A 25,039-nucleotide genomic window follows, 5' to 3' on the forward strand; every position below is an offset into this window, starting at 1 on the left:
CAATGAAACAATTAACAATAAGAATGGATTACACTCAGATGAAATTGGCAAACTACAGTACCAGAAAATATTTTGCATTGCGAAAATATAACAGGTGGATGAACAGGCCCCGCTGACAGGATGCATTATTTTTGCAATATTATCATATGCTTGCATGTAAAGTGCTGCTTTCGTTGTTTGGTGTCAAATATTTGAAGGTAAAAAAAAGAAATCGCAGATACTATTGCCAATTTGTAACATAATGGTTGGATTTTATTAGGCATGGCGAGTTCAAAGAACAGTTGAACTTACATACAATGAATAACTTAGAACAATACGTTATCTACCAGATCACATTCACAGTTATGTTATTTTTCTGAAACTAGGTTATGTTCAAAACATGGCCGCCATCAGGACCATTTTACAGATGATTGCATTGGCGTCGCTCCAATATCAGTGGTATGACGAACATTAAGAGAAACACTCCACGTGTTCCAATCAAAAGTACCAAACAACAATTCCAAAAATGGTGCATGCAGTGGCATTGGAAAGTCATTTCCGACCTGTAGCATAAAATGCGTAGCATATCACGAAGCGACCTAGCAGGCGGATAGAAAATGAGTCACTGAAGGAATAGTGAACACAGGCAATCCACGAGCTCACTGCAGAGGAACACAGTATCTCAAAGGAGACTTACAACAATGCACTCCCATAGAAGGCAAGTTGATTGCTTTCACAGGAAAATGAGACAGGAAATAAAATGAGCACATGCAAACACAATGGGTGGGGGGAGGGAGTATGCATGGAGGCATCACCAATATTTGCAGTCAATGGCAATTCGGCCGCTTACGTGCAATTTTCCACATTTGCAAGACTTTGTGGACAAAAGCGTTAAAGCAGACAAATCACCTGTACACTTTTTTTTTAACTTTGTTTTGCAAACAGTGTAAATGCTGCTTGCCATTTATTGATGGCACACAGCATTTACAATGGATTCCTATGGAATCCGCCTGCTTTTTAGCAGGCTGTACAAACAGGCGGATTTCATAGGAATCCATTGGTTTTCCAGCAGCATGAAAAAGTCATGCTGGTAAAATAAAATACATTCCAGTTTTGCAGGTGGGATGGGAAAGCAAGGCAGAAATATGTGCCCCCACTCCAGCTGCAGACACTAAAAATCAATGGAGCGTTAAAAAAAGGTGTTAAAAGAGGAGACACACATCACTAGCACCTTTCTTTTTTTTCCAGCGGACTACAAAATTAGCCCAGTGTTTCTTGTGGTTGTTCAGGCACAACATGGCATACTGTTTACTCGTATACATTTCCGGACAAAGAATGACACACATTTTCTATAGTTCCCAGTTTTTTTTAAGGCACAATGGATGAGCACATCTTGACTGACAGAATAATTTGCTACTACAGTGATGTCAGACTTCTAAAAGAGAAATGACTGTGTAAAATATCAATCAGCCACTCCTTGGGTGGAGTCTAAGTGGTGGGTCAAGGTGGTGGAATCTAAAAGTAGTACATATTAAGAAGCTAACCATTCCACAATGGAAAACTTAGATTAATTATTTTCCGATTGATGTTCATAGAATCCAAAAAATCCATATGTTCATTCTTTAGAGAAAAGTCGAAGACCTGGAAAAAGAAATAAATGCACTTATTAGTACTGTATCTAGGTAAGATAATCACATTGCAATGAAAACGTCCATATATTCTGATTAGTGGCGGTCTTTCTACACAACGCAATGTAAACAACAGACCACGGATAGCACACTTAACACACTAAATGACTTTTGCCAAGTACAATTGAAAACATGTTAATGTATCTAAAAATCAGATGTTTGTTGTGCAATGTTTGATTTACAAACACAAAGATTACCAAAAGGGATAATTTATGGATCAATAATGTTGGGATTACTTACTGGTAACCTTCATTACTAATCTTTCTCTTGTACACACTCCATGAAGCTCCTACTTCTACGACAGGCACCCTTTTCCAAATGTGCTTTTCTTCATTGCTAGCTCGATGTAGAGCATAACGCCCCACGATACCCAGACGGCCTCTGCTCTGTTCTTCATGAAGTTATGGACCCAGACATCACCAATCGGTACTTAGTAGAGGAAGATCAGCACTATGAGTAATGAAGAGTACTAGTAAGTAATCACAAAATTACCTCCACGTCCCTCTTCCTCATCCCAGTACTTACTCTATGAGGAATACCCCACCCAACAGATCAATGGGTCACTGACACTATGGACCACACAATGTCTGCCAACACAGTACACCTCAGTGCTCCGTAACTGCCCCAACACCCGTGCACCAAACAATGTGGGTACATGTACATGGATGTTCAAATGTGGTGTCTCACAAATGTGTTTAGGTCAGTCCATCTAGATTCCTGACAAATGTCTGGGATCGGCAGCCCTCACCGTCTACGAATGGAGCAGCTATCCCTCTAGTGGGCCTCCCCTGAACTCCCTCAGGCAAGGGAACACCCGCCACTTTATATGCTTCTGCTATAACTCGTTGAATACATCTACTGTTAGATGCCTCCCAAGACCTCCTGCCTTGAGAAGCCCCACCAAAGCTAATAAGCAGGTTGTCGGAAAGGCCCACCGTCCTGAGTTATTTCCAGATACAACAATACAGCCCTCTTAACTTCCAGCAGATGGCACCCTTTCTCCTCCGGAGATAAAGGTTGTGAAAAAAAAGCATTACCCCCTGAGATTGACAAAAACGAGAGCAGGACTTTGGAGTGGATTTAGGGTCGCATCTCGAAACTGAGGTTTCTGATTATACCCCAGGATGTATTTAATTATTTATTGAACATTTGTATGGTGCCTATACAGTGGAAAGGGTTTCCAGGCGCCATAAGCTAAGGGCAGGGGGGAACAAAAGGAGGATAAACAACAATAAACGGTCCTACTAGGCCCTGTGACATTCGGAACGTGAAAGTGCTGCAAACAGGGAGCAAAGGAGGGGAGGGGCATGTCAGGTGGAGGGGGATGCAGGAGGGAGGGGGCCCCCAGGGCTGGGTGAGTGCTAGGGGGGCGCATGGAGGGCAAGTGCGTGTGGGGAAGGGATAAGTGTGGGCTAGTGCAGGGAAGGGTGCCTGAAGGCAAGTGCTGGAAGGGAGTGCTGAGGCAGACTGGTCGAGGGAGGGCTTGGCCCCTGTGTGACTGAGAAAAGCAGCCAGTCGCCGGATCAGCGGGGCTTTCATAAGGAAGGTTGAGAGGGAAGGAGGAGGAAAAAAGGAAGGTCTTGAGAAGATTCTGGAACTTAAGGAGATCCTGCTCAAGTCTGAGAGGGGCAGGGAGGCCATTCCAGACGGAGGCTCCTACCGAAGAAAGATCTACCCCCACTATTTGCTTGGAGAAACCTCTGACCTGCAAAGAGTTAGAGCTAGAAGACTGAAGGACTCAAACAGGGAGGTATTAAGTGGGAGAGTGTTGAATGTAGCATCTGCTGCACTATCAACTCGTTCTCGGCTATAAGAGGTATTGAGCATCAGGTAAGTGAAGTTCAGACTAGCTTTGTCCTGAAGCACGATGGTATCAACCTATGGCAGGTCCTGGCCAATGGCTAAAAAAGAAAAGACTCCTTGTGAGAAAGTCTGCACTAGAAGAGATTGACTCTGAAGGTTGTGAGACAGGGATGGTATCAAGAGATGACACAGAGACAAGGAGAACAGATAGCACACCCCAAGGGCTAATATAATGGTTTTCAAACGCCTAGCTTGCCCTGCCGCTATTTTAGGTTGTTCCTTAAGTGATGTTTCTAAGGTTAGTCTATGTCCGTAAGTCCCAAAACAAAGTCTATCTGTGTCAAACATATGCTTGCCCTCTGATATAAGCAAATGTTGTGTAGGAGTTATCAAAAAGAAGAATAGTGTTCCAAAAGAAGAAAAAAACAAAGACAGAGCTGGATTAAGGTGGCCTTCTTCACAGGTTTCTCCCTGCCAGTTCAAAGTAACTCAACTCACAAAAGTATCATAGATTCTCTAGGCTCTTCTCCCTTTGTTTCAAAGAAAATCAGTTCACAAAGTTCAGTAGGCCTCTTTGGGATCCCGTCCCCAAGCCTATTAATTCTTAGAGTTCTTTGGGCATCTCATTGTTCCCTTCCCCAAGTTTAAGCACTTCCATTACAACAGACTGTCCAACTTCTCAGGGCTCCTTTCCCCAAGATATAAGTACCTTTTGTCGTGGTGCAGTTGTCAGACCGCATGGTCCACCCACTACAGCTCGGGCAACTAGGTCACAGGGGCTCTTAGCATGCCCTTTACTTTATACTTTGTCCATTTTATACAATATGTTCACTTTGGTTTTCTTCTCCGTCCAGTTGACACAACCTTTTAACACTTTGGGGATTTTGCTCCCCTTCCGCTGCTTCCTTAACAGCTTTTCACTATTTCCTTAAAGGGGTAGTGCCATCAAAAAATGCATTGGCTAAAAAGATGGGCCACCATCAAAAATATATATAAAAAATATTCATTAAGTTGTTATGTAAACTCTTGAGCAAACGAGGCTCAAAGTCACAGATTTAAAGCACTAGGAGGCATTAATTTTGTGAAATGGATGAGCCTCCTGTGCTTGTGTTAATTTCTGCCCCTGCGGCACTAATGAAGCAAAAGCCAGCCAGCTGTAATACACAAAAGCTACCAGCAGGTGGCTTTTGCTTCATAATTGCCGGAGAGCAGAGATTAACACAACCTGCTGCTTATAAGTGCTTTACATTTCTTTTTTAAAAGCACTGGAAAATAAATGCTGCGGTTTTCTTTCTAACTTAGAAAGAAAACTGCAGTATTTATAACTATCTATAACTTGTATTTATGTTTGCTGTGGCTTCAGCTTTGAGTCTCCTGCAGGAGACTCAAAGCTGAAGCCACAGCAAACATAAATACAACGCTGTTGCATTTAAATATGATGCGGGTTTCTTTATAAGTTTCCCAAAGCCCAAGAAATGTAGAAAGAAAACCTCTGCATATTTAAATACAACAGCGTTGTATTTAGGTTTGCTGTGGCTTCAGCTTTGAGTCACCTGGGCTCCCCCGGGTTGGGGGAACCCAGGAGACTCAAAGCTGAAGCCACAGCAAATCTAAATACAACGTTGTTGTAGTTAGAAATGCTGTGGTTTTCTTTCTACATTTCCCAGGGCCCGAGAAATGTAGAGAGAAAACCGCAGCATATTTAAATACTACAACGTTGTATTTCTGACTGCAGTGGCTTAAAGCGAAAGCAGCCGCAGTCAGAAATACAACATTGTTGTATTTGTAAATGCTGCGCTATTCGTAGAAAGAAAACCGCAGCACTTACAAATACAACAACATTGTATTTCTGACTGTGGCTGCTTTCATTTTGAGTTTCCTGGGTTCCCCCCGAGTCGGGGGAGCCCAGGAGACTCAAAGCGAAAGCCGCCACAGTCAGAAATACAAAGTTGTATTTAGAATTGCTGCACCTTTGCTTTTTGCCTCTATTTTACGTTTTCTGTGCTTCCCTTGGCTTGGGGAGCACCAAAAACGTAAAATGAAAGTGAAGGCAGCCTCCTCAGCTCATGCAGAACTGCTCTGGCTGCAGTAAGCAAAATCTCCCAGTAGGGGGCTTTTGCTGCTTGTTTAGTGCCGGCAGGGCAGAGCTTAACATGAGCGGAGGAGGCTGCCTGAAATGGCAAAATGGATGCTCCCATGTAAATGCTTTGAGCCTCGTTTGCTCAAAGGTTTACATAGGAATTTCCATTAAAATTATTTAAAATGCATGTTTTGGATTATTGCCCATCTTTTGGGACAATACTATTGTTGGGCGCCCTATTCCTTTAACCAGTATACATTTCCTTTTTCTTTTCCTATCAGAGACTTTCGAGAACACATACTTTTCTATGCATGACCACTCTGATACTTGGTTTCACTCCTTCTTTGGCTTTCTTTCCTTTGCTCCTTCTTTCAGCAACGTGTCACTCGTACTATTTCTTTTTTTAAAACTTCTATTTATTTAGCTTGGCAGCACAGGAACAGGTGAGCAACATACAAGAGCGGTACAATTCAGAAATAGTGCAGGTAATACAGGTATACAGAGCCGCTTACAACTTGATTATGCACAATTGGGGTATAAACTGAGTGGGTGCGGGCCTGGAAAGACAGCAGTTCAGGAGGGGGAACGGGGAGCATGGGGGAGGGAGCTGGAGATGCAGTGTCCGACGCAGTATCCATGGAGGACATATAGGATCGAAACTTGAGCCAAATGTCTCTGGGTTTTGAGTGAGTTGGCTGTAGTAGAGCCCAAGATTCTTTGGTGTCTGAGGCCCATGTGACCGCCCTGAGCCACTGCGCGTGAGTAGGTGGTGGAGGCCGAAGCCAGTAGAGTAAGATGGACCGTACTGCGAGTAGCATGCAGAGGCCAGCCAGTTTTTTGGAGTCTCGGCGGAGTTCGGGAAAATCGTGGAAAAGACATCTCAGTGGGGATGGGGTGATAGGGTGTACAAGAATAGTTGACATGGTAGAGCACACCAAACTCCAGAACTGGGCGAGGCGGGGGCAGGACCAGATCATGTGAATATAGTCAGCGTCATCATAGCCACACCTGGGACATCTTGGTGAAAGGTCATTAAACATGCGATGAAGTCTATTCGGGGTGTAGTGATACCTATGGAGTACCTTAAAGTGGATTAGCTTGAAGCGGGAGTTGAAGAATACCCCGTGTATGCGTGCGCACATATGGGCCCAGCGTTCGTCATCATCTCCATCCCAAGATCGTCCTCCCACGCGTGCTTCAATTTGGTGAATAAAGGGGTAGATCTGGTTTGAACCATGGTATAGAGTCTAGATACTTTACCCCTCGTGGGCATGGGGGAGGCTTGCTCTGCGATTACAGGATCATCTGGTGGTATCGCTGGGAAAGTAGGGTATTTGCGCTTAAGGATTTTCCGGAGGGACGAGTACTGGAGCCATATAGACGGTTTCCGTCTCAGGGGCAATGGGAGATCTGGCCACTCTATGAAGTTGCGCTGTTCAAAGATGTCTCGGAGCAGCTCATATCCTGCCTCGGCCCATCGGCGCACTATGAGTGGTGGTACATGTGGGACCTTCGGGTTGAAGTTCCAAAGTGGGAGATTACCATGGAAGGGGTGGGGAGTGTCTAGTAATGTCCATGTCTTGGCTAGGGTCAGGGACGTGCAAGCCACCAGGTCAAGCGAGTCCCGACTGTCGGCATTGGTTTAATAACTAGGGAACTAATGTCCCGGTCGCTAACCGTTAGCCTTTCAAGCCTGACATGGGGGGGGGGGTCCCAATGTGTTGAACCAATGCGAAGTGAATTGGATTTGTGCTACTAGCCAGTATCTGAAGAACTCAGGAGCACCAAAGCCACCAGCCTCCATTGGGGCGGCCAAGGTCCTGAGTTTAAGTCGGACCGCGCCTGAGTGCCACAAAAAGGAGTTCATCGTGTGAGTTAATGTTCGAAAGAACCCTTCACCTGGCCACTGGGGGATGTTGGTGAACCTATACAAGAGCTGGGGCAATACTATCCTCTTTAGTATCCCTATTCTACCAGCGAGAGAGATCGGAAATCTACTCCAGCCTAGTGTCTTTGTTGCAAGGTTCGTAAGGTATTTTTGATAGTTTTCTTCAAAGACCAATTCAAAGTGGCAAGCTACTTCTATTCCGAGATAGGTGAATTTTGACTGAGCCCATGCAAAACCCAGAGTGTCGGGGGGGGGGGTGTGCAGTCTGTGAGAGGGAAGAGAGTGGATTTAGAGCAATTCACCTTGAGTCCAGAAATGCGCCCAAAACGGATAACGTCCTCCAGTATCGGAGCTAAATTGGTAGAAGGGGAGCGGATGAAGAGAAGGGCATCATCCGCTTATAGGGACACTATATCCGACTGGCCAGCAGTTCGTAGGCCTCTGTGTGCGTGGGATTGGCATAACATGTCTGCTAATGGTTCCATCGCTACGGCGAAGATCAGGGGAGAGAATGGGCATCCCTGCCTCATTCCTCTAGCGATTCGGAAAAGGGGAGAGGATCGGTCCTCAGTGCGGACCCTGGCAACTGGGTCAGAGTATAGCAGTGTAACCCAGGAGAGGAAACAGGGGCCGAATTTGCACTTTTCAAGGACCTGCCAAAGGTAACTCCACGACACAGAGTCTAACGCTTTTTCCATGTCGAGTGTGGCGGCCACTGCATGAACATTTGGGTTGAACCTACTCATTATGTTGAAGAGGCGCCTCAGGTTCAGGGAGGTGGAGCATCCCGGAATAAAGCATGCTTATAATGTGTGGCATGTAGGGGGCCAGGCGGGCGTAGAGCTAATAGTTTGGCATAGATTTTGACATCGCAGTTAATGAGCGAAAGTGGACAGTACGAGCCGCATTGTGTGGGGGGTTTGCCAGGTTTAAGTAATACAGTTATTGTGGCCTTGCAGAGAGAAGGGGGAAATTTGCCTGCCTCCACTGATTCCTCCCAGAGGGCTATCAGGCGGGGAAGTAGGAGCGATTTGTAGCGTTTATAAAATTCGATTGGGATGCCATCTGAGCCTGGGGATTTCCCTGAAGAGTGAGTTTATGGCGTCTGAAAATTCCTCGGGGGTAAATGGAGTCTCGAGAGAGCCGATGGTTTCGGGGGGAGCATCGAGGGGGGAAGGCTGTCTAGGTAGGAGTCTATCTCCGACGTCTGGGCACTGTCTGCGTTGGTGTATAGGGATTCATAAAAGGAAAGGAATTCGGAGTTGATATCTTGCGGCGAGGTAGCCAGGGAGCCGTCAGGTCTTTCCACTCCAGGGATGTGTGGGGCACCGCGCTCGTGACGAAGAAGCCTAGCGAGGAAGCGGCCTGGACGCTCACCCTCACCATATTTCCTGACAAGGCCAGGGCTGTCCAAGAATTTCAGCTCACGGTCCGCTAGAGAGCGAAACGTGTCGAGTTCCTCGCCTATGGATGCTAGGGTCTCGGGGGTTTGGTGTAGCGCGCATTGGGCCTCCAGGGTCGACAGTGTTGCCTCGCTTTCTGCGATATCCCTACGAATTGTTCTGAGGATCCCATTTTCCTTGGAAAGTGCAATGCCCCTGATATAGGCTTTAAAAGATTCCCAAAGGGTGGCCTGCGAGGATACCGAATTGGTATTTATTTCGAAGAACTCTTCAATGGCCGTCTCCAATTCGGAGCTAAAGACAGGGTCGAGGAGAGAGTGAGGTTTCATTCTCCAGTGTCTAATCCGATCGCGGTCTGGGCCCCAGCAAAGGGTAATAGTCACTGGCGAATGGTCAGAGAGGGTTCTAGGAAGGATCATTAGTCGAGTCACGTTCCTTATGAGTATGTCAGACACTAGCCATCTATCGATTTGGGAATAGGAGTCATGTACCGAGGAGTAGAAGGAGTAGGAGCGGGAGTCGGGATAGAGGAGCCTCCATGCGTCTGCGAGTGCAAGTCGGGGAAGAGATGATAATGTAGTATAGGCTACTTTGGAAAGTTGGCGGGGTCTGGAGCCGGATCTATCCAGATCCACGTCGAATATGGTATTAAAGGGAAGCTGTCTAGGAGGGAAGTGAGATGTAAATAAAACTCTGGATCGTCAATGTTGGGGCCGTACACATTTAGTAGGACCACTTCCTTATTTTGCAAGGTACCATGGAGTAACACATATCTGCCTTGGGGGTCGATCTGTGAGGATATGGAATCAAACGTAAGGCTCTTGTGAATTAGGGTCATAACCCCACGGCTTTGGGTAGAGTAATTAGTAAAGTATCTTTGGGGGACCCACATTCTGGCAAACTTTTCACAGTGCTCAGTACAGGAATGCGTTTCTTGCAGAAAGAGGATTTTGACGTTCAGCCTGAAGCTGCAATTGTCTCATTTTCTTAAAGTTACCCAGACCCCGCACATTCCAACTCATAAAAGTTAAGTTATCCTCGGTCAGCAGTATAGAGGTAATTGTCGGGAGTCAGTACTTGTCGAAGTGATGATACTGGTGGCGAATAGGCTGGTCGAACAGCACTGCCATACCAACGGTCTAATGCTGCCTTACACTCTACCTCCTCCATGGACGCCAAGCATTTTTTAACATAACACCCAACATAACCCACCCCCACCCACATCCCTCCCCCAAAAAGAGGAATGACAACCCCATACCCGATTAACCAAATCCAAACCAATGGCATCAACGCCGGGGAACTGTGAGCTGGCCTGGTGGCGATGCTCCGGACTGGGGGGGCAATTTAAAGCTAAAAATGGTGCCTAACGATGACGTCCTGCGTAACTTGGATAGGACTTTGTACTAATGGGCACGGCACAGTAGCACAATGGTGAATCAATTCATTCATGGTTGGGAGGAGTAGTATCGCAGGCTACTGGAACAGGAATGTAATAGGTTTTAGTAACCCTTCAACGGAGCGACTTAGCAGTCGTAGATAAGTGGTGTAAAGAGAGGTTTAACCAGGGAAGTGCTCATCAATGAACCTGGAGGCCTCCTCTGGGATTGTGAAGAAAAACACCTGGTTGGAGTATTCAATTCTTAGCTTTGCGGGGTATAGCATGGAGTATTTAACTCCCTGGTCTCTCAGTCTCTTCTTTACCGCTGAGAAGGTCTTGCGCTCCCGCTGAACAGTCACTGCAAAATCGGGGTACAGGTGAATTCTAGCGCCTCCCAACAGCAGTTCGCCCTTAGCTCTTGCAGCCCTGAGGAGGGCATCTCGATCACAGAAGTTCAGGGCCCTGGCTATGATGGGGCGTGGAGGTGCGCCGGTTTAGGTTTAGCTTTTAGCGCTCGATGGGCCCTCTCTATCGCGAACTGCAGGGAAAGTTTTGGAGAATCAAGGGGTGTCAACAGTGTGCGCTCGACGTAGTCCTCCATCGGCTCATTGACGCCGTCCTCCGGAACCCCGATAATGCAAAGGTTATTTCACCTCGAGCGGGATTCGAGGTCCCCGTTCTTCTTCTTGACCTCAAGGACTCGGCTGGAGAGTGAGGAGACCTCTGCACTAAGGGAGCCCAGATTGTCTTCGGTGGCGCTCACCCTGGTCTCGATTGCCGTCACCCGGCCGGCGGTCCTCTCAATGTGGGCCTTGATGGAGGATATGGTACCATTCATATCATCGAGCTTGGAATGGAGTGTGGTGAAGCCCTCGCAGATAAATTCCATCATGCTCTGGGAGTCGGCAGAGTCAGAGGTTGTTGGGTTAGTTGGAACCTGTTCCGACGCCCCCTCGGCTGATCTCGACAGAGTTTTTGCGAACATGTTCATGGAGCACTGTTTTTTCCCCGTTCCTTTGGTCATGGTGCCGGGAGGGGACAATCCCGCTGGGCCGGGGTCACAGAGGAGAGGGTCAAGGCAATACAGGAGGAAGTGGGATCACAGGCGGAGGGACTAGGAGCCGGGCCGGAGCCCAGGGTGCGTCGCAGGAGGCGACTGCTGCGGGAGTATGGACCGCCGGTAAGAGGAGGGACCCCGGGCCCTCGGGTGCGCGCCTCCCACCAGGTTATGGATGGGCGCTCCAAGCCGGTAGCGAAGTAGAAGTAGTAAATGTTTGGCAAGTTATGCTGTGGGAAAAACTGTTGTCCAAGTTCCTGAATGGCGATTAAAAGGAACAGGCGGTGACAAGCCAAGAAAAGGGGGGGGCGTAGGTCACACTGGTGATGAACCAGGGGCACCTGAATGGGGTGAAAGGGAGGCTTATGGTGTCCAGGAGCAATGCAGGAAGGTGGCCCAGTAGGATGCAGAAAGTAGGAAGGCAGTGCTCCGTGCGTTGGTAAAGAGGTGACTACCAAGGGCACCAGTAGAATGCAGTAGCGGCCTCTCTATACCCTGATAGAGAGGATAGCCGGGATAGCCGGGTATTTCAGGGGGTTTAGCTGACGTGGCTCGGCAAGAGCCGTAGTTTGCGTGGTGCGCTCAAGGCAGGGGGGCTCAGAGGGTTAAGCCAGAGGGCGCCGGGGCCCAAGCGCCCACCTCTGCACAGTCTTGGTAGTCCTGAATGTAGAGCGTAGTCAATAGGACCCTAGACCGCAATGGGGGAGAGGCAAGTGGGATTTCAGGGCCCCAATGTGCTTGAGTCTCCTGTTGCAGGTATTGTAGGTTGCTGAGGGTCAGGCAGAGCGTCCCGAGTCCACCACCCGGTAGGCAGCTACATCGGGGACCAGCAGATCAGATATTTGGGGAAAGCATGCAGGGCGCCACCCCCGCTATTTCGTTGGACTATGGGTGTCTGGCCTCTGGATGTTAAATGAGAGCAGGGGGGCCGGGATGCACACCCCCACAACAGTGATCCCCAAGCAGCCACCTCAGGATTACATGGCGTGCTCTTGGAGAGATACCATACGAGTTATGGGGCACAGGGCCGACCCGGGGTGGCATCGGAATGCAGAGTCGAGCAATGCTTGAGCTGGGGCCGTGTTGAAGGGCCCGCGCCCCCCACCGCAGCACATTCAGTGTGCTTTAGGGTAGTCTGGGGTCACGTGCCCCCCCAGGCATGTCTCAAGGATCCAGGAATGTCCGGGGTGGTAAGTGAAAGTCCGCGGGAAGAGCGGGAGAAGCTGTCCGTGCTCCCGAAGTGGGGGGGCAGTGAAAGAAGGAGGATATGTCACTGGGGGGGACAAAGGCCTCGCGGACTCACCGTGCCCGCCGGGGGCAGGGGTGTCTCATGGGTGAGCCCCGAGCCCAGGCTCCAACGGGTCTGGCTCCGGAGCAGGGTCCGGATCACAGCACGCCACCCAGGAGGGGCAATGGAGCAGTCCGCTCTTCACTCAGGTCGGGTCGCTGAGCCCCGGCGTATCCATCGGCATAGGTGTAGAGCTGGTGGTCAGCGATCACCCGCAGGTAGAAGCAGAAGGTAAGGGGAGGAGGCCAACACAGCACAAGGATAGTGCCCCTCCCCAACTGCAGGCCCCCCCCCAGGCTCGCAGGCAGACCTCCCTGGAAGGGAGATGCGGGTCGGGGCAGTGGAGCCTCACGGTCGCGTCTTCCACGGGCTGTGGCTCCGCAACGGGGCTAAGCTGTTGCACGGGGGTCGGGCAGGACCTCGCCAGGGTATCCAGGAGATGGTACCAGAAGTTGCTGTCAGGTTCAGTGACGCACCGCGGCAAAATTGGAAGAGGAGTGCGCCTCCCAGGACAGAGCTCTCGACTAGGCGGCCATTTTCGTAAGTGCAACAGCGCCCCCCCCGCTCGTACTATTTCAATACTGCTTTCAGGTTCATCGGTAACATGCCACTTGCATGCGGTTACTTTGTCTCATACTGCTTTCAACTTCATTGGTAAAGTGCTGCTTGCATGCAGAAACTCACTGGTTAGCGCAATGCTTTCAACAGTGTTCTTTTCATAAGGCTGAGGTCTGGGTCTCAACACCTGCCCCTCAGATACTCCTGGGCTTCTTCAGCATGCCCAGGCGAGCAAACATACTCAATGCCATTAACAGGATTCAGCACACCCTTCAGGGCCCTTCTGGAGATTCTGGCTCCTTGGAGACACGGCTCCCTTGCCATGCTCTTTCCCAGTGCTTCACTCTTCAGTGGGTCAGCGTCCCAGCGTCCCGTTCTTCACCGGATGATTCTTGGCTTTTCAGGTTTTTCAGCTGCAACCTCCTGGCATCCTGCTCCCACACCTCACTCTCCTACTTTGGCAAAGCCCCACCTTTTATACTTTGGTAGTGTTTCAATAGGGTGCAGGTGTGCATAGTTGGATTAAAATGCCTGACCCCGTCTGACCTCATTAGAGGGACATGCCTGTAGTGTATTGCAGTGTGCTTCCCTAGTCATCTTCCTCCTTTCAGTACTATATTCATAGCTCTCATAGGGGATCTTCATTACTCGCGGATACTTCTTCCTCGTCTCAGCCAGGACAGGAAATGGGGGAGGAGGAAGGCAAGGACTTCTCTGCCCCTAACTCCTGGGATCTAGCAGCACTGCATCATCCACATAGCTACAGGATGCATTCAGCTGGCTGAAAGATGCCTTCCTGGGAAAGAAAGGGGACTGCCCTGCGACAGACCATCACGCTTAGATAAAATGCTCATGGTGCCAAATGACGACGATGACCTGTATTCATCGATCACGGAATGGGTACCGTAGAGTCCCTCGACCTCCTGGAGAAGTGTCAGGCTCCTCACGAGAGTGGCCAAAGGAAGAAGAGGTCAACTTTGTATCAGGAGATAGCTCAGGGACAACACACTCGCCATGGAAGCAAGACAACGCAGAGCAACACATGTTCTATACCCGGGTTCGTGCATAGAAACCTCTAGGTTTTAAGCACGTTATGAATAACCTATTACAATTAAAAATCTCTAACTTTCAATGAGGCAGGAAGTCACCAAATAGGACATGTTCAATCCAGAGAGCATCATCATCCCTTATAGTTGGAGTGGTTTCCCTGCAATGTGGCTGAATACTTCCGACCATTGAGAGGGGGCTTTTGCCATCACTTTTAAAATTTGTGAGCTCAAACTTTCATCTCCTCGCATGGGATAAAGATTGTCAAATGTCCTTTTTTAATTTGATATTTTTTCCACACCACAACTTTTAGAATACTGTTATCATGCTGTCCTCCTGGACCGGTCAAATCATGTTCAGACGGACTAAACTTTTTCAAATCTAAAACTTCCCTTGAAAGTATTCTGATTTTAGTAGATTTCGACATTCCAACAGACAGTTTAAACAATCTAGATGCATTGAAATTATTTGATTTAAGAGATGTTCATGATCTCTCTTCTTCCTCTAACACAGTTTCACACTGAAAAGGTCACTATCTGAACCTGTCCTTGTGAGGAGCCAGTAATGAAACACAGACATGAGTTAGGCATGTTTTTGGCTAAAGAACTATTTAAAAGAAAAGGGGTTGGAAAAATGTCTAACTATCACTAATCTAAAATTAATTTCCCTACCTCAACAAAAAGCTAATGGGTGCGTCAATGTCAAGATGTCCAAATAAAAGTAAGTCCTGTGTCTGTAATCCTATTCTGGACCTCGCACACTAAAATAACTAAGGTGCAAAGAGTAATGTTCATTGTCTTCTTCAAGTGTTCAAAAACGGTCAAAAGTTCAACATAGGAGTTCAAAATTCAATAAAAATGTTTTTCCTCATGGACAAAAGTTCACAGTTATAGGGCGAACCTAGGTTCTTTGCATTCAACATCCAATTTTAAATGACTCGCCAGGTTTCCAAGATTACTTCCTATCTCCCCTTGGAGTGTTCACCTAGCTTGAGGATCTTGCTCCCTTCCCCACGTTTTCGCTTTACTTCTAGTTTCAAAGTCACCTTTCTCCCCAGGCACCTTTCCTTCTCTTTATACACTTTTCTTTACAGTTCACAATGTTACTGTTTTCCTTTAATTTTGTCTGTCAATACGCCACACTCATAGCTTAAGGTCTCCAAGACATGATTTTCCCTTGAGCCACATAATTGTAGTTCATAAATGGCTTTTCCTTTTCAAAGTTGATACAACAGACACACGTGTCTTCACCTGGTATCCTGCCAGGACTTGCATATCCAAAACATTCAACGTTTTGTAGTATCAGGGGGAAATGACTCCCTTCCTCTGGCGTTTGACAGGCTGAGTTCACTAACGTGCCCAACACGTCTTGACAAAAGTTCACAAAGCCAAACAGGATATTTTCTTCCTTTGGCCTCTCACAGGCTTCATCTTCCCCTGCATTTTTCATGAGTTAAGAGCCTCATGTATATTTCTTTCTATTTTTAAGTAACGGCATTGGTGCGCCGGCCATCCGGTAACCCATCCACATTCCCGGAGCTTCCCGGTTGCCGTTGCCTTCCTACCCCCCCGTCTGTTTCGTAGAATTGGCTCGGTGTGGGCCCAGCTAGGCGCAGTCTTGCAGCTGTGCCTCTCTCCTCAATGCGTGGTTCCTGCAGCGTTTCCTTTGCTCACAGTAAACCGCCGGCACCTCCTCCTTGCCTTGGCAAGGTCGGGACGGCATCTCTACTGTCTGCTGCGTTACCGACTAGCAGACAGACCTGCGTCTGCAGCTATCTCACTTCCTGCTGCTTCTCCCTCTCCTTCTCTCTGTAGACTCTAATGGGCCACACCCATGCGGGGTAAGGAAACAAGCTCTCCTGCCTGTCTGGCAGACTCAGAGCCTCAGCTTTCCTCCTCAGCTGGCTGGCTATCTCCCCTCTGCTGGACGAGTCTCTCCTGGGGTCTGTGCAGGTTCAGCAGACTGAACCCCAGTTCTCCTGGTCAGCTCCTTCTGCTGGGCCAGTCTCTCCTCCTTGCCTCTGTCAGGGATTCCACTGCCTCCAAGTAAGTGTCCCGGTCTTCCCTCTTCTGGCTTCTCTGGACTGGCTTCACTCCTTCCACATGGTTTGCCCAGGGAGGGCTCCTCTCACACTTCGAGTCTTTCCTTGCTTTTATATTGGCTCTGGCCAATAAGAAATGGGGAAAGACTAGACCGTTGATAGTGGTTCTCATTAGGAGTGATCAATGTTGCTCCTCGCCTCTTTCTCGTCTCAGTTGTTGGAAAGAGACTAGACTGCTGACAGTGGTTCCCATTAAGAGTGATCATCATTCCTCCATTCCTCTCCTTCGTGTCAGTACTGAGAAAGTGATCTGCATTGAGGTGACTCTTATTCTTCCTTGTCCCAGTACTTTTTAGGGGAATGGTACGATTACGGGAGGGATTGTTCTTAGTGTTATAGGACGTGGTTTACAGTCTTTTGGCTGGCGGGAATACTGCTTTCCATCTTGCGAGTCCACTTTACTCCCATTAGGATTGTCTCTCTCCACATGGTCCTCCCTCTGGCAGCCACCCTCAGGGTCGGAATCAGGAAGCGGCTGCCCTTCCCTGGCCATATGGGGAGAGACTCTACCAGGGCAAATAGTGGTGACATTGCTAGATTCATCACAACTTGTTTAGGAACTTTACCCTTTTGATGGTTACTACTGTCCCAGTCCTTTGGTAAGACCATTTTGGGAGGATCATCAATATTTCTCGGTCCACCCACACTAAGTGCATCATTCATGACTAATTAGGTTCGAACCTTGTGCAGAGTAACAAAAAACTCCTTTCTATTCAGGTTGAAGAGATACTTCTAATCTTTATTTACTTTATTCACAAAGCTCACATACAGAATATAGTAATCAATGCCAGTCGACCTTTCTGCTGGCTTGTGAAGCCAGAGCACCCTTGCAACAGGCCACATGTAGAACATTTTCCATTCCTTGATTCTCACCATCTCTCAAATTTTTTAAATTGGATAACTGAAGAAAGGAACACAATTGGATAAAGTTAGACAACTCTCACTCCCTAGCCAAATGCAAGCATGCCCTAAGAAACTACAAGAAATATAATTACAAGTCCAAAGGTCAGTTCTTAAAAACTGATTTCACAACTACACTACTAATAAACCAAAAGAACCTTTTAGAGTTTTGGAGTCACATGGTCTTTCTCGAACCTTCAAAGTAGCACTATTCCTGTGACTGCTTCCTTAGAGAAGGCAAATAACCAACTCTTTTTTATTACTGAAATCACCGATTTCAAGATGATGTTAACTTTAAGAGCACATCGTTGCAACCTTGCCCACCTTGGACACTAATCCTGTGAAAGATCATTTTGCGTTTCACTGTATAACTGTTTAAGAGGGAGTGTTTAAGAGGTCCCTTGCAGACACAAAAAGAAACCTACATGTCGACCGGAAAATTCACTTCATGCTTTGATGGTTTCACAACATTCCTAACATGCAGACTTTTAAGCCATCCCAATTTCTCTAAAGGATGCCATCATTACCCCTATTAAAAAACCCTCTTTGGATATGTCAAACCCTTAAGAATGACAGCCCTATTTCTGGCTTGCTATGGCCTGCGAAGGTTCAGTAGAAGATAGTGACACCACAAATGCAGGCCCATGTAAAAAAGCTTTGGCCTTTTAGATACTCTGTAATCTTGTTTTCGCCCTTGGCCCACTCTGGTCATAGATTGTAATGATACTCTTGTGAGTGCCGATGAGGGGTATCTGTCCTTGTTAGTGATGTTAGCCCACCTGGCAGCATTAAACACAGATGATCACTAGATCTGTGAGAAATCTGAAGGTGTCTCACCCGCTAGTCCCCGGAGATCTGTCATCCAGGTGGCCAGGACATGGCCATCGCTATTGGATCCAGTTCCTGGGGGTGCACTAGTGGAGGAGGATTACCTGGATGAGGGGTCTTCGGGGAGTGGAAGTGGGGCACCAAAGGTTGAGACGCGGTACCCCATTTCTTGTAACACCTTTTCCCCATCCTACCCTGTGGACATTTAGAAGCTCTACCGCCCTACCCCCTTTTCCAACACAAACTCTTTCTTACACTGTGACAGACAATGGACTAACACCAGAGCTGTTTACCTGACATGTCCCAATACAGTAGTCAGGCAATTGACCATAACCGCACACACTTGACGGACCTTTACCTTCCCCACAGGGATATAAGGCGGAGCACGAAAGCACACTTTGAGCAAGGCCAACCGCATGAGGAAGCAGCTATTCCAGGATGGCAGTTCAAACGGAGAAGAAAGCTGGCGAAAGCTGAAAGAACGACGAGGAGGGAAGTGCCCTTGCCCTTTTCAGCCCAGACCTGCAAAGCCTAAGACCGGAATTTACAGCTGATGTGTGGAGTAACAGATGTCAACGGTGCATGGGGGCCTCCCACATTGATGGCACAGACGGGGAGGCATGCTGGCTACCGTGGTACTGTCCTTGACTGCAGAAGCAAGACAAGACAATGGGTTCAGCACAGCCGGTGAGTCGGAGAAAGCGGATTGCAACCTTGGGCTCAACACAGTTAGGTTTGCTATCTGCAACATTACATGAATGCAAGGAACTTGTGAACAAAGAACTTGTGTGTGTTTGAACTTTTGGGAAAGCCCAGAGAAGGGCATGCTGCAGAGTGGTCAGGTGCCGCAGGAGTGCTCATTTGAAGGACTCTCGCTGGCCCCTTTTGTTTTATGTGGAAACTGCAAGTACCAGAAGGCCCTAGGAAAGGGCGGCGTGAGGTGTCAGAGTGGTCCTACAAGGGTCACGTCAAATCCCTTGTACAATCGAAAGTCTCTAACCCATTGTCAAGAGAAAGCTAGGAGAAGGGAAACCACACTTTCTGATGAGATGAAGCAAATCATGAACTGTGTTACAAATTCATGAACTGTGTTAAAGATGGCTATGTGAACCCGACAGAGGGATGCCAAGGGAAAATCCGAGAGAAGTAAATCCTGCATTGCGATAGTATTGATATTAAGAGTCAAAGCCCGTAGTGAACCCTGCAGAGGGAGGCCCACGTTGCAAGAGGCATCCGAGCCCGGCGGAGAAAGATCCAAGGGGCGAAAAGCAATCACCCAATGTGCAAGATCATCGAAGGAACCTTTGTGGTGTCCAGTCAAATGGTCGAAAATAAAAGATCGAATGACCATTTGATCGACAGTTAAATGGTCGGAAAAAAAAGTAGAATTTATTTATTTATTTATTTATATATTTTTTTTTAGTTTTGGTTTAAAAAAAATAAAATAAAAAAATCAACCATTTTTTTCAACCATTTGACTGTCGATCAAATGGCATTCGATTCTTTGGTTTTCGACCAAATGACTGGTAACCAACCTTTGTTTGTTTGTTGTTTTTGATCCAGCAGACCTTCTAAGGCAAGAGACTTTGTAGAAAAGAAACTTGGGCCGCTGAAGGTTCTGGTATCGTTGAATGGAATTGTGAACCTCGTGCTAGAGAGGCACGGGAGTGTGCTGTGCTCAGGAGTTCCGCCTTGTCCCGTGCTTAAAACATGGGGAAGGAAGACCCAGCCTTACCATCCTGAGTTATCATTTTGTGAACACTTCTTTCTTTTCTGGTGAACATTATCCCACACTATTATGTAACTTAGCTGTAAGGATTGGCAATAGTTTTCTTTTGGATAGGCCCTTTTTATTTGACAAAGTGCCACTAGGACTGCCTTGTTATTATTTGATGGTCGTAGCTTGCTCCCATTTTAGATTTACGTTTAGAGTAGGCATTTTTCTGAACCATTATACAGTTTAATAAATACCCTTGAACTGTGATCACTTGTGTCTGTCTTTACTGTTGCCACTATGAGTTCCTTATAGGTGCTTCTTTCCCGGCTTGTCGCAGTGGCTTCTATTTCTGATATGCTTCTTACCTGGTTCCACTCTTTGCTGATGGAGAAAACCCAATGGGTGAAACTTAGTAAATCTTTTGTCTAAATGAGTTAGTCTTAACTACACATTTCTGCAGGGATCACCCTCTCACCCATTAACATTTGTATCAACCCCTTAATGTTTCTTTTTGAGTAGTTTGGACTGAGTTATCACTCCGACACTGACGACTCCTTGCATGTATTTTAGAGTCCCTGATCCCCACAAAGACTGTGACTCGCTTTCCAACTGTTTGGATGAAATTAGTGCTCGGATCATTCACAATGGCCCCAAACTGAACCCCTCTAAAACTGAGGTTTTACTCCTAGGACTCAAAGATCAGTTCAGCCTACTGTCCTATGGTTTTGGGGTTACCAATCACACATTATGAGCACGTTAAGAATTTAGTAATTGTCTGCGAGTCTGATCTCAGCCTTAATCACAAGGCGGAGAAGGTAGTCAAAACCTTGTGCACTTGACTTCACAGAGTCCTTCTTTTCTTGCCAAAATCAGAGCATTTCTCCACAGTTGGAGCTAAAGTCAACTTTAGACTTGACGTTAGGCAATACATTCTATTTGGTCACTTGGATTATCAAATAAATTGTGTCCAACATGTTCAAAATGTTGTTTATGTAATCCATGGCCTCCAGAGATTATATTCTATTTCTGCCATAAGGAGACTATTACACTAGCTGCTGGCACAAGCAATTAATTTAAGTTGCTCTGCTTGTTTTAAGTGTCTTCATGGACTTGCTCCCAGCTATCTTTCAAGGAAAATTCTTATGTACCAGTTCTTTGGGATGTTCCACGCACAGAATTCCTTTTTGCTGAGAATTCCTAAATCTCAGTTTAAAACATTTGCTCTGGCTGAGCCACGTTTATCAAACAGCTTACCTTTAGACATATGGAACCTTGATTCTTTGACTACATTTTGTATGGCCTTTAAGACTCATCTTTTTCCAGTAATTCCATCTCCATTTCCATGAGCTTTTTTCTGTGTTAAAAACATGCACCCGGAAGCAGTCCATTCTGTTTGATTCACGGGATACCAATGATGTCAAAATCAAATGAAACGTGCATATTAGAAAACCTCTGGATAAAGAGGTTAGATTTTGGCTAAAGGAAGAATGCCCTAGACAAAACATAGATGAGAATGTCACAGCAGCTCAAAAGCCCCTTGATTAAGTCTACAAATAAGGGGATAGATGGAGCCTGGTGTGCCTGTCAAGACAAGCTCTTGGACCCAACAGTTCTGTTAGCAAAGATCCATGACCTGACCTAGAAAGCCCAAGACACTGGAACACCATTGGACCCAATGCATTTAGCAGACTGGGTGTAAAGGTCTGTATGTCTACTAGGTAATGCTAATTGTGATATCTTAAGAGAAAAATGAAAAGGCATTCTTCTACAAATAGACTTCTTCGGAAAGAGGCCCGACCACCCAAGTTCCTCTTTTCAGTTATTCATTCTAAAAATAGTTATCCAAATTTGTAGAAACACATATGGCCTTCGAACAAGCCCAATCTTCTACAAAAATTAGTTTTCTGATCAAACGTTTTCCATATGACAGGAAGTGGAAAGACTCACTGAATAGATACAAACTTGATAGAAGGCCGGAGACTGGCGAGGCATCGTTCCTGTAGTGGCAGGAGTAGAAAACCGCCATTCTTCCTTTATAGAGGAAGAGGTTACCTGCGGCTGGAGAAGACCAGCCAGGCAACAGACCCAGGCCGCAGGTGGACAACCGGAGCATGCTATCAGAAGATGCTTGGGTGTGCCAGACCATGCAGGGTTTCCACCTAGTTTTTTGTTGACCCGCTTCAATTAAAGAAACAGTAATTCCTGCTTTTCTCCCAAAAGGCAAGGCATCTGATACATACATGACGAAGCAGAGAAAAGAGGCAATTGTTCAGACACCCCAAGTTTTCATCAGCCACCGCTTCCTGTTTCAAAGGAAACACAAGGTAAGGCCAGTGATCAATTTATGATGCATCAATAATTTCATTATGTATCATCATTGCAAAATTAAGGACATCAACCGTTCAGGAAACCCCTCCTTCCACCGGCTGGATCTCAAAAACGCCTAACTCTTGATTCTAATATACTACGGTCAGTTCCTCTTTCTCCAATTTGAATAATATTTTTATGCCACAATAAAAGACACTCTTTGTACAATTGCAGAGTTGGCAGTAGCTTTTTTTGCAGGACCTGGGATTCCTGAAAGTCACAGACGCTCAGAGGATAATGCTTTCAGAAGAGGCCAGAGTCCTTCTCCAATGGCTGCTCCAACAAATAAATGCATGTAATGGCACAGTCATTTTAAGTTCAGCTGTGAGTCAGATGCCAGAAGCACAGACTGGTGAGCTCAGTGTGTCTCAAAAGTTATGGGCATGAAGCGGTTACCAGCTGAGCTACATATCCATTGGTTGGAACTCTTGGTGGCTCCTTTGCAACACAAGTATTCTCCAAGGACAGAATAGACTGATGCATCCTCTTCAGAATGGACACAATATCAACACTAACACATAAATCATCGCTAAGGGACCCAGTTCAGGCTGTAAGCAGAGCTAGCAACAGATTTCTGGCACGATTGACTGGAGAACCACACTTTGGTGACAACAGAGTTTATCCCGGGGCTGTCCAATGTTGAAGCAGACATGGAACTCCTGGTTTCTAGTCGACTCGCAATTAGATGCAAACATCCTCAATGCGCTTATTGGCTCTGGAGCCCATTCCAGACAGACCTTTTCCCGTCGACCCGAATAGCCAGCTTCCAGTCATTTATAGCTGGAAGGCCGATTAGGTGGCAGCGGCATTAGATGCGCACCTATGGTCCTGACAGCAAGAAAATAAAAGCGACTTTCACCCATTCCTGATTATCTCCAGAACGCTGGCCAAAGTGTGATGATAACAGGCAGAGCAGGGATTAATAGCACCTTTCTGGACAGCACTAGTTTGGGTAACGAGTTCTACTGCAACTTCATCAGGTTTTCCAATCTCACTATCCCAGACGCCATATTTCCCGAGGAATTAAACAGGTTTACCCCATGACCTGGTCAGGCACAGGATGTTGGTCTTCATGGCCTAGAGGATTTCAGGGCTTTCTTAACGCTCAGAGGCTTTTTCTGGAAAAGCAGAGAGGCTTATCAAAGAGAGATGGGCACCCTCTGCTTCTAAGTGTTACAGAGCTGCTTGCTGCCTAAAATGGGGGAAAAAACCTGTTTTAGCCCCTGTTGCAATGGTTTTCAATCTTCTAGTTCTCTTTGGTGGAAGGAGGCAAAGCATACAGAACAGAGAATCTCTACTTCTCCACAATTTTGCAGGTCATGATTCGGTAGATGGGGCCCCGATCAGGATGCCCCATCCGTTTTCTAAAATGCTGAAGGTGCACAAGGGCATTCATATTGTTACTCCCCCAATTACTCAATACTCTGATCTATGGACATGATCCCTGTTCGTAACTTATTTCAGGAAAGGTCATAGAATGGAGATCTCTCTTTGGTGGCTTTGTCCTGTAAGCATACAACATTGTCATGTCTGGCATCCTGCTGGTGGGTGCCCGATGCGCAGACCCTTGATTTAGGATGAATGCCCTTTTTTCCCCAGAGTGGTCTTTGACACTTCAGAAGGTAATTCGAGGCTAGTGACTTACCCTAGCTTAGCCTAGCTTTCTGAATCACTCAGAGGCCAAGAGATGGTAGAAGCCGGTTGCTCATTGTGGTGAGAAAACCTAGAATCCGGTTTGTTCTCCAACACTAGTTTGTTGGGTCTGATGGACTATTTCACAAGTGGTAGTAGAAACCATTCATCTAGATGCATTATGGCCTCCAACGTTTCAGGTGGTGGCTCAGAAGGAAGATATAATAAAGGCAGATGACTGGTCTAAGGACTCCTTTTCTAAGGACTTTTACCTGAAACCTATCAATTAACCGGTGTCATTGGAGGTGACTAAGCTTTAAACAAACATCATTCTTGCCTCAGGTCTCGCAAACTGAATGACAATTTTTCAGACTTGCTTAAGTTATGTTATTTGGTATTTGTACAGTGCCTACCACCATTGTTATGGCTTCGAAGCATTGTGGGGGTGGAAGGCACTTCAGAAAACCATACTTTTTGCAAACATGGAAATAAAAGATCATTACATTACATGTAAATAGTAATTAGACGTAGATGACTATTCCACTACTAGCAGAGATTACTAGTTTAAAGTATTATAAAAGAATCATGCAGAGCACTGTATTCAGGCACAGAAACAACAGCTATGTCAGTGACTATGTGACAGGTGGGCCAAATGTTTTGTGGGACTCCGCTGTATTCTATGGGTTGCAGTGTAAGAGGGGGAATTGGTATTTTAAATAGTCTATCAACCCCTAGGGCAAGTGTCTACAGTTGAGGGGTCTGCTATACATTACATGCAGAACACATGTATAGTGAATAACATGTAGTCAAGACAAAAACCCCTGCAATCCTGCACTTCCACCACTGACTTCTTGCATACAGGTCCGATTTCACTAGCTCGCACTGCCCCTGCTCTCTCCCTCTCTCTCTCATCGATGCATTGTATCCCATGTTCAGCAAAACCAGCATCTGCGAGTTGACAGATGAGGGGGAAGGCTAGGCAGTCTTTAAATTCCAGTCAATTACCATAACCAACAGCAAAAGTTTACGGAAGGCAAGAACCTTTGGTTCAGAGAAAGGGCTACAATGTTCAGTGGCCTGTTAGAAAATCTGCACGTCAGGGCAAGAAAAGAGTTTGTCAGACATTGGTCGGGGCAGGGGCTAGAATCCCTGGTCATTTCACCAAGAGGTCTGCCTTGCTGTCTCCCACAAGCCACAAACTCTTCTCACAAAGTCCACAATGAAAGTTCCCCCTGCACCACCACCAACAAGCACTAATTCACAAGATTTTGACGTGGCACCAGGCCTTTGAGATCACTGATACTGCCAAACTGCAGAGGAATCTT

At 46.7% G+C, this 25,039-nt stretch overlaps 1 protein-coding gene across 4 annotated transcripts in view; it reads right to left on the bottom strand.

The window, feature by feature from the left end:
- Positions 1 to 223: 223 nt before the first annotated feature.
- Positions 224 to 25,039, bottom strand: part of LOC138538879 (glyoxal reductase-like) — a 1,290,729-nt gene continuing 1,265,913 nt past the window's right edge. For all 4 annotated transcript variants that reach the window (XM_069641561.1, XM_069641562.1, XM_069641563.1 and 1 more), the window contains one exon: positions 224 to 1,620. In XM_069641561.1, the coding sequence (XP_069497662.1) occupies positions 1,519 to 1,620 (102 nt within the window). In that variant the 3' untranslated portion in view covers positions 224 to 1,518. The remainder of the gene's footprint in view (positions 1,621 to 25,039) is intronic.

The sequence above is a fragment of the Ambystoma mexicanum genome, chromosome 1q, assembly GCF_040938575.1.
Source record: "Ambystoma mexicanum isolate Mex_15411 chromosome 1q, UKY_AmexF1_1, whole genome shotgun sequence".
Lineage (NCBI taxonomy): Eukaryota > Metazoa > Chordata > Amphibia > Caudata > Ambystomatidae > Ambystoma > Ambystoma mexicanum.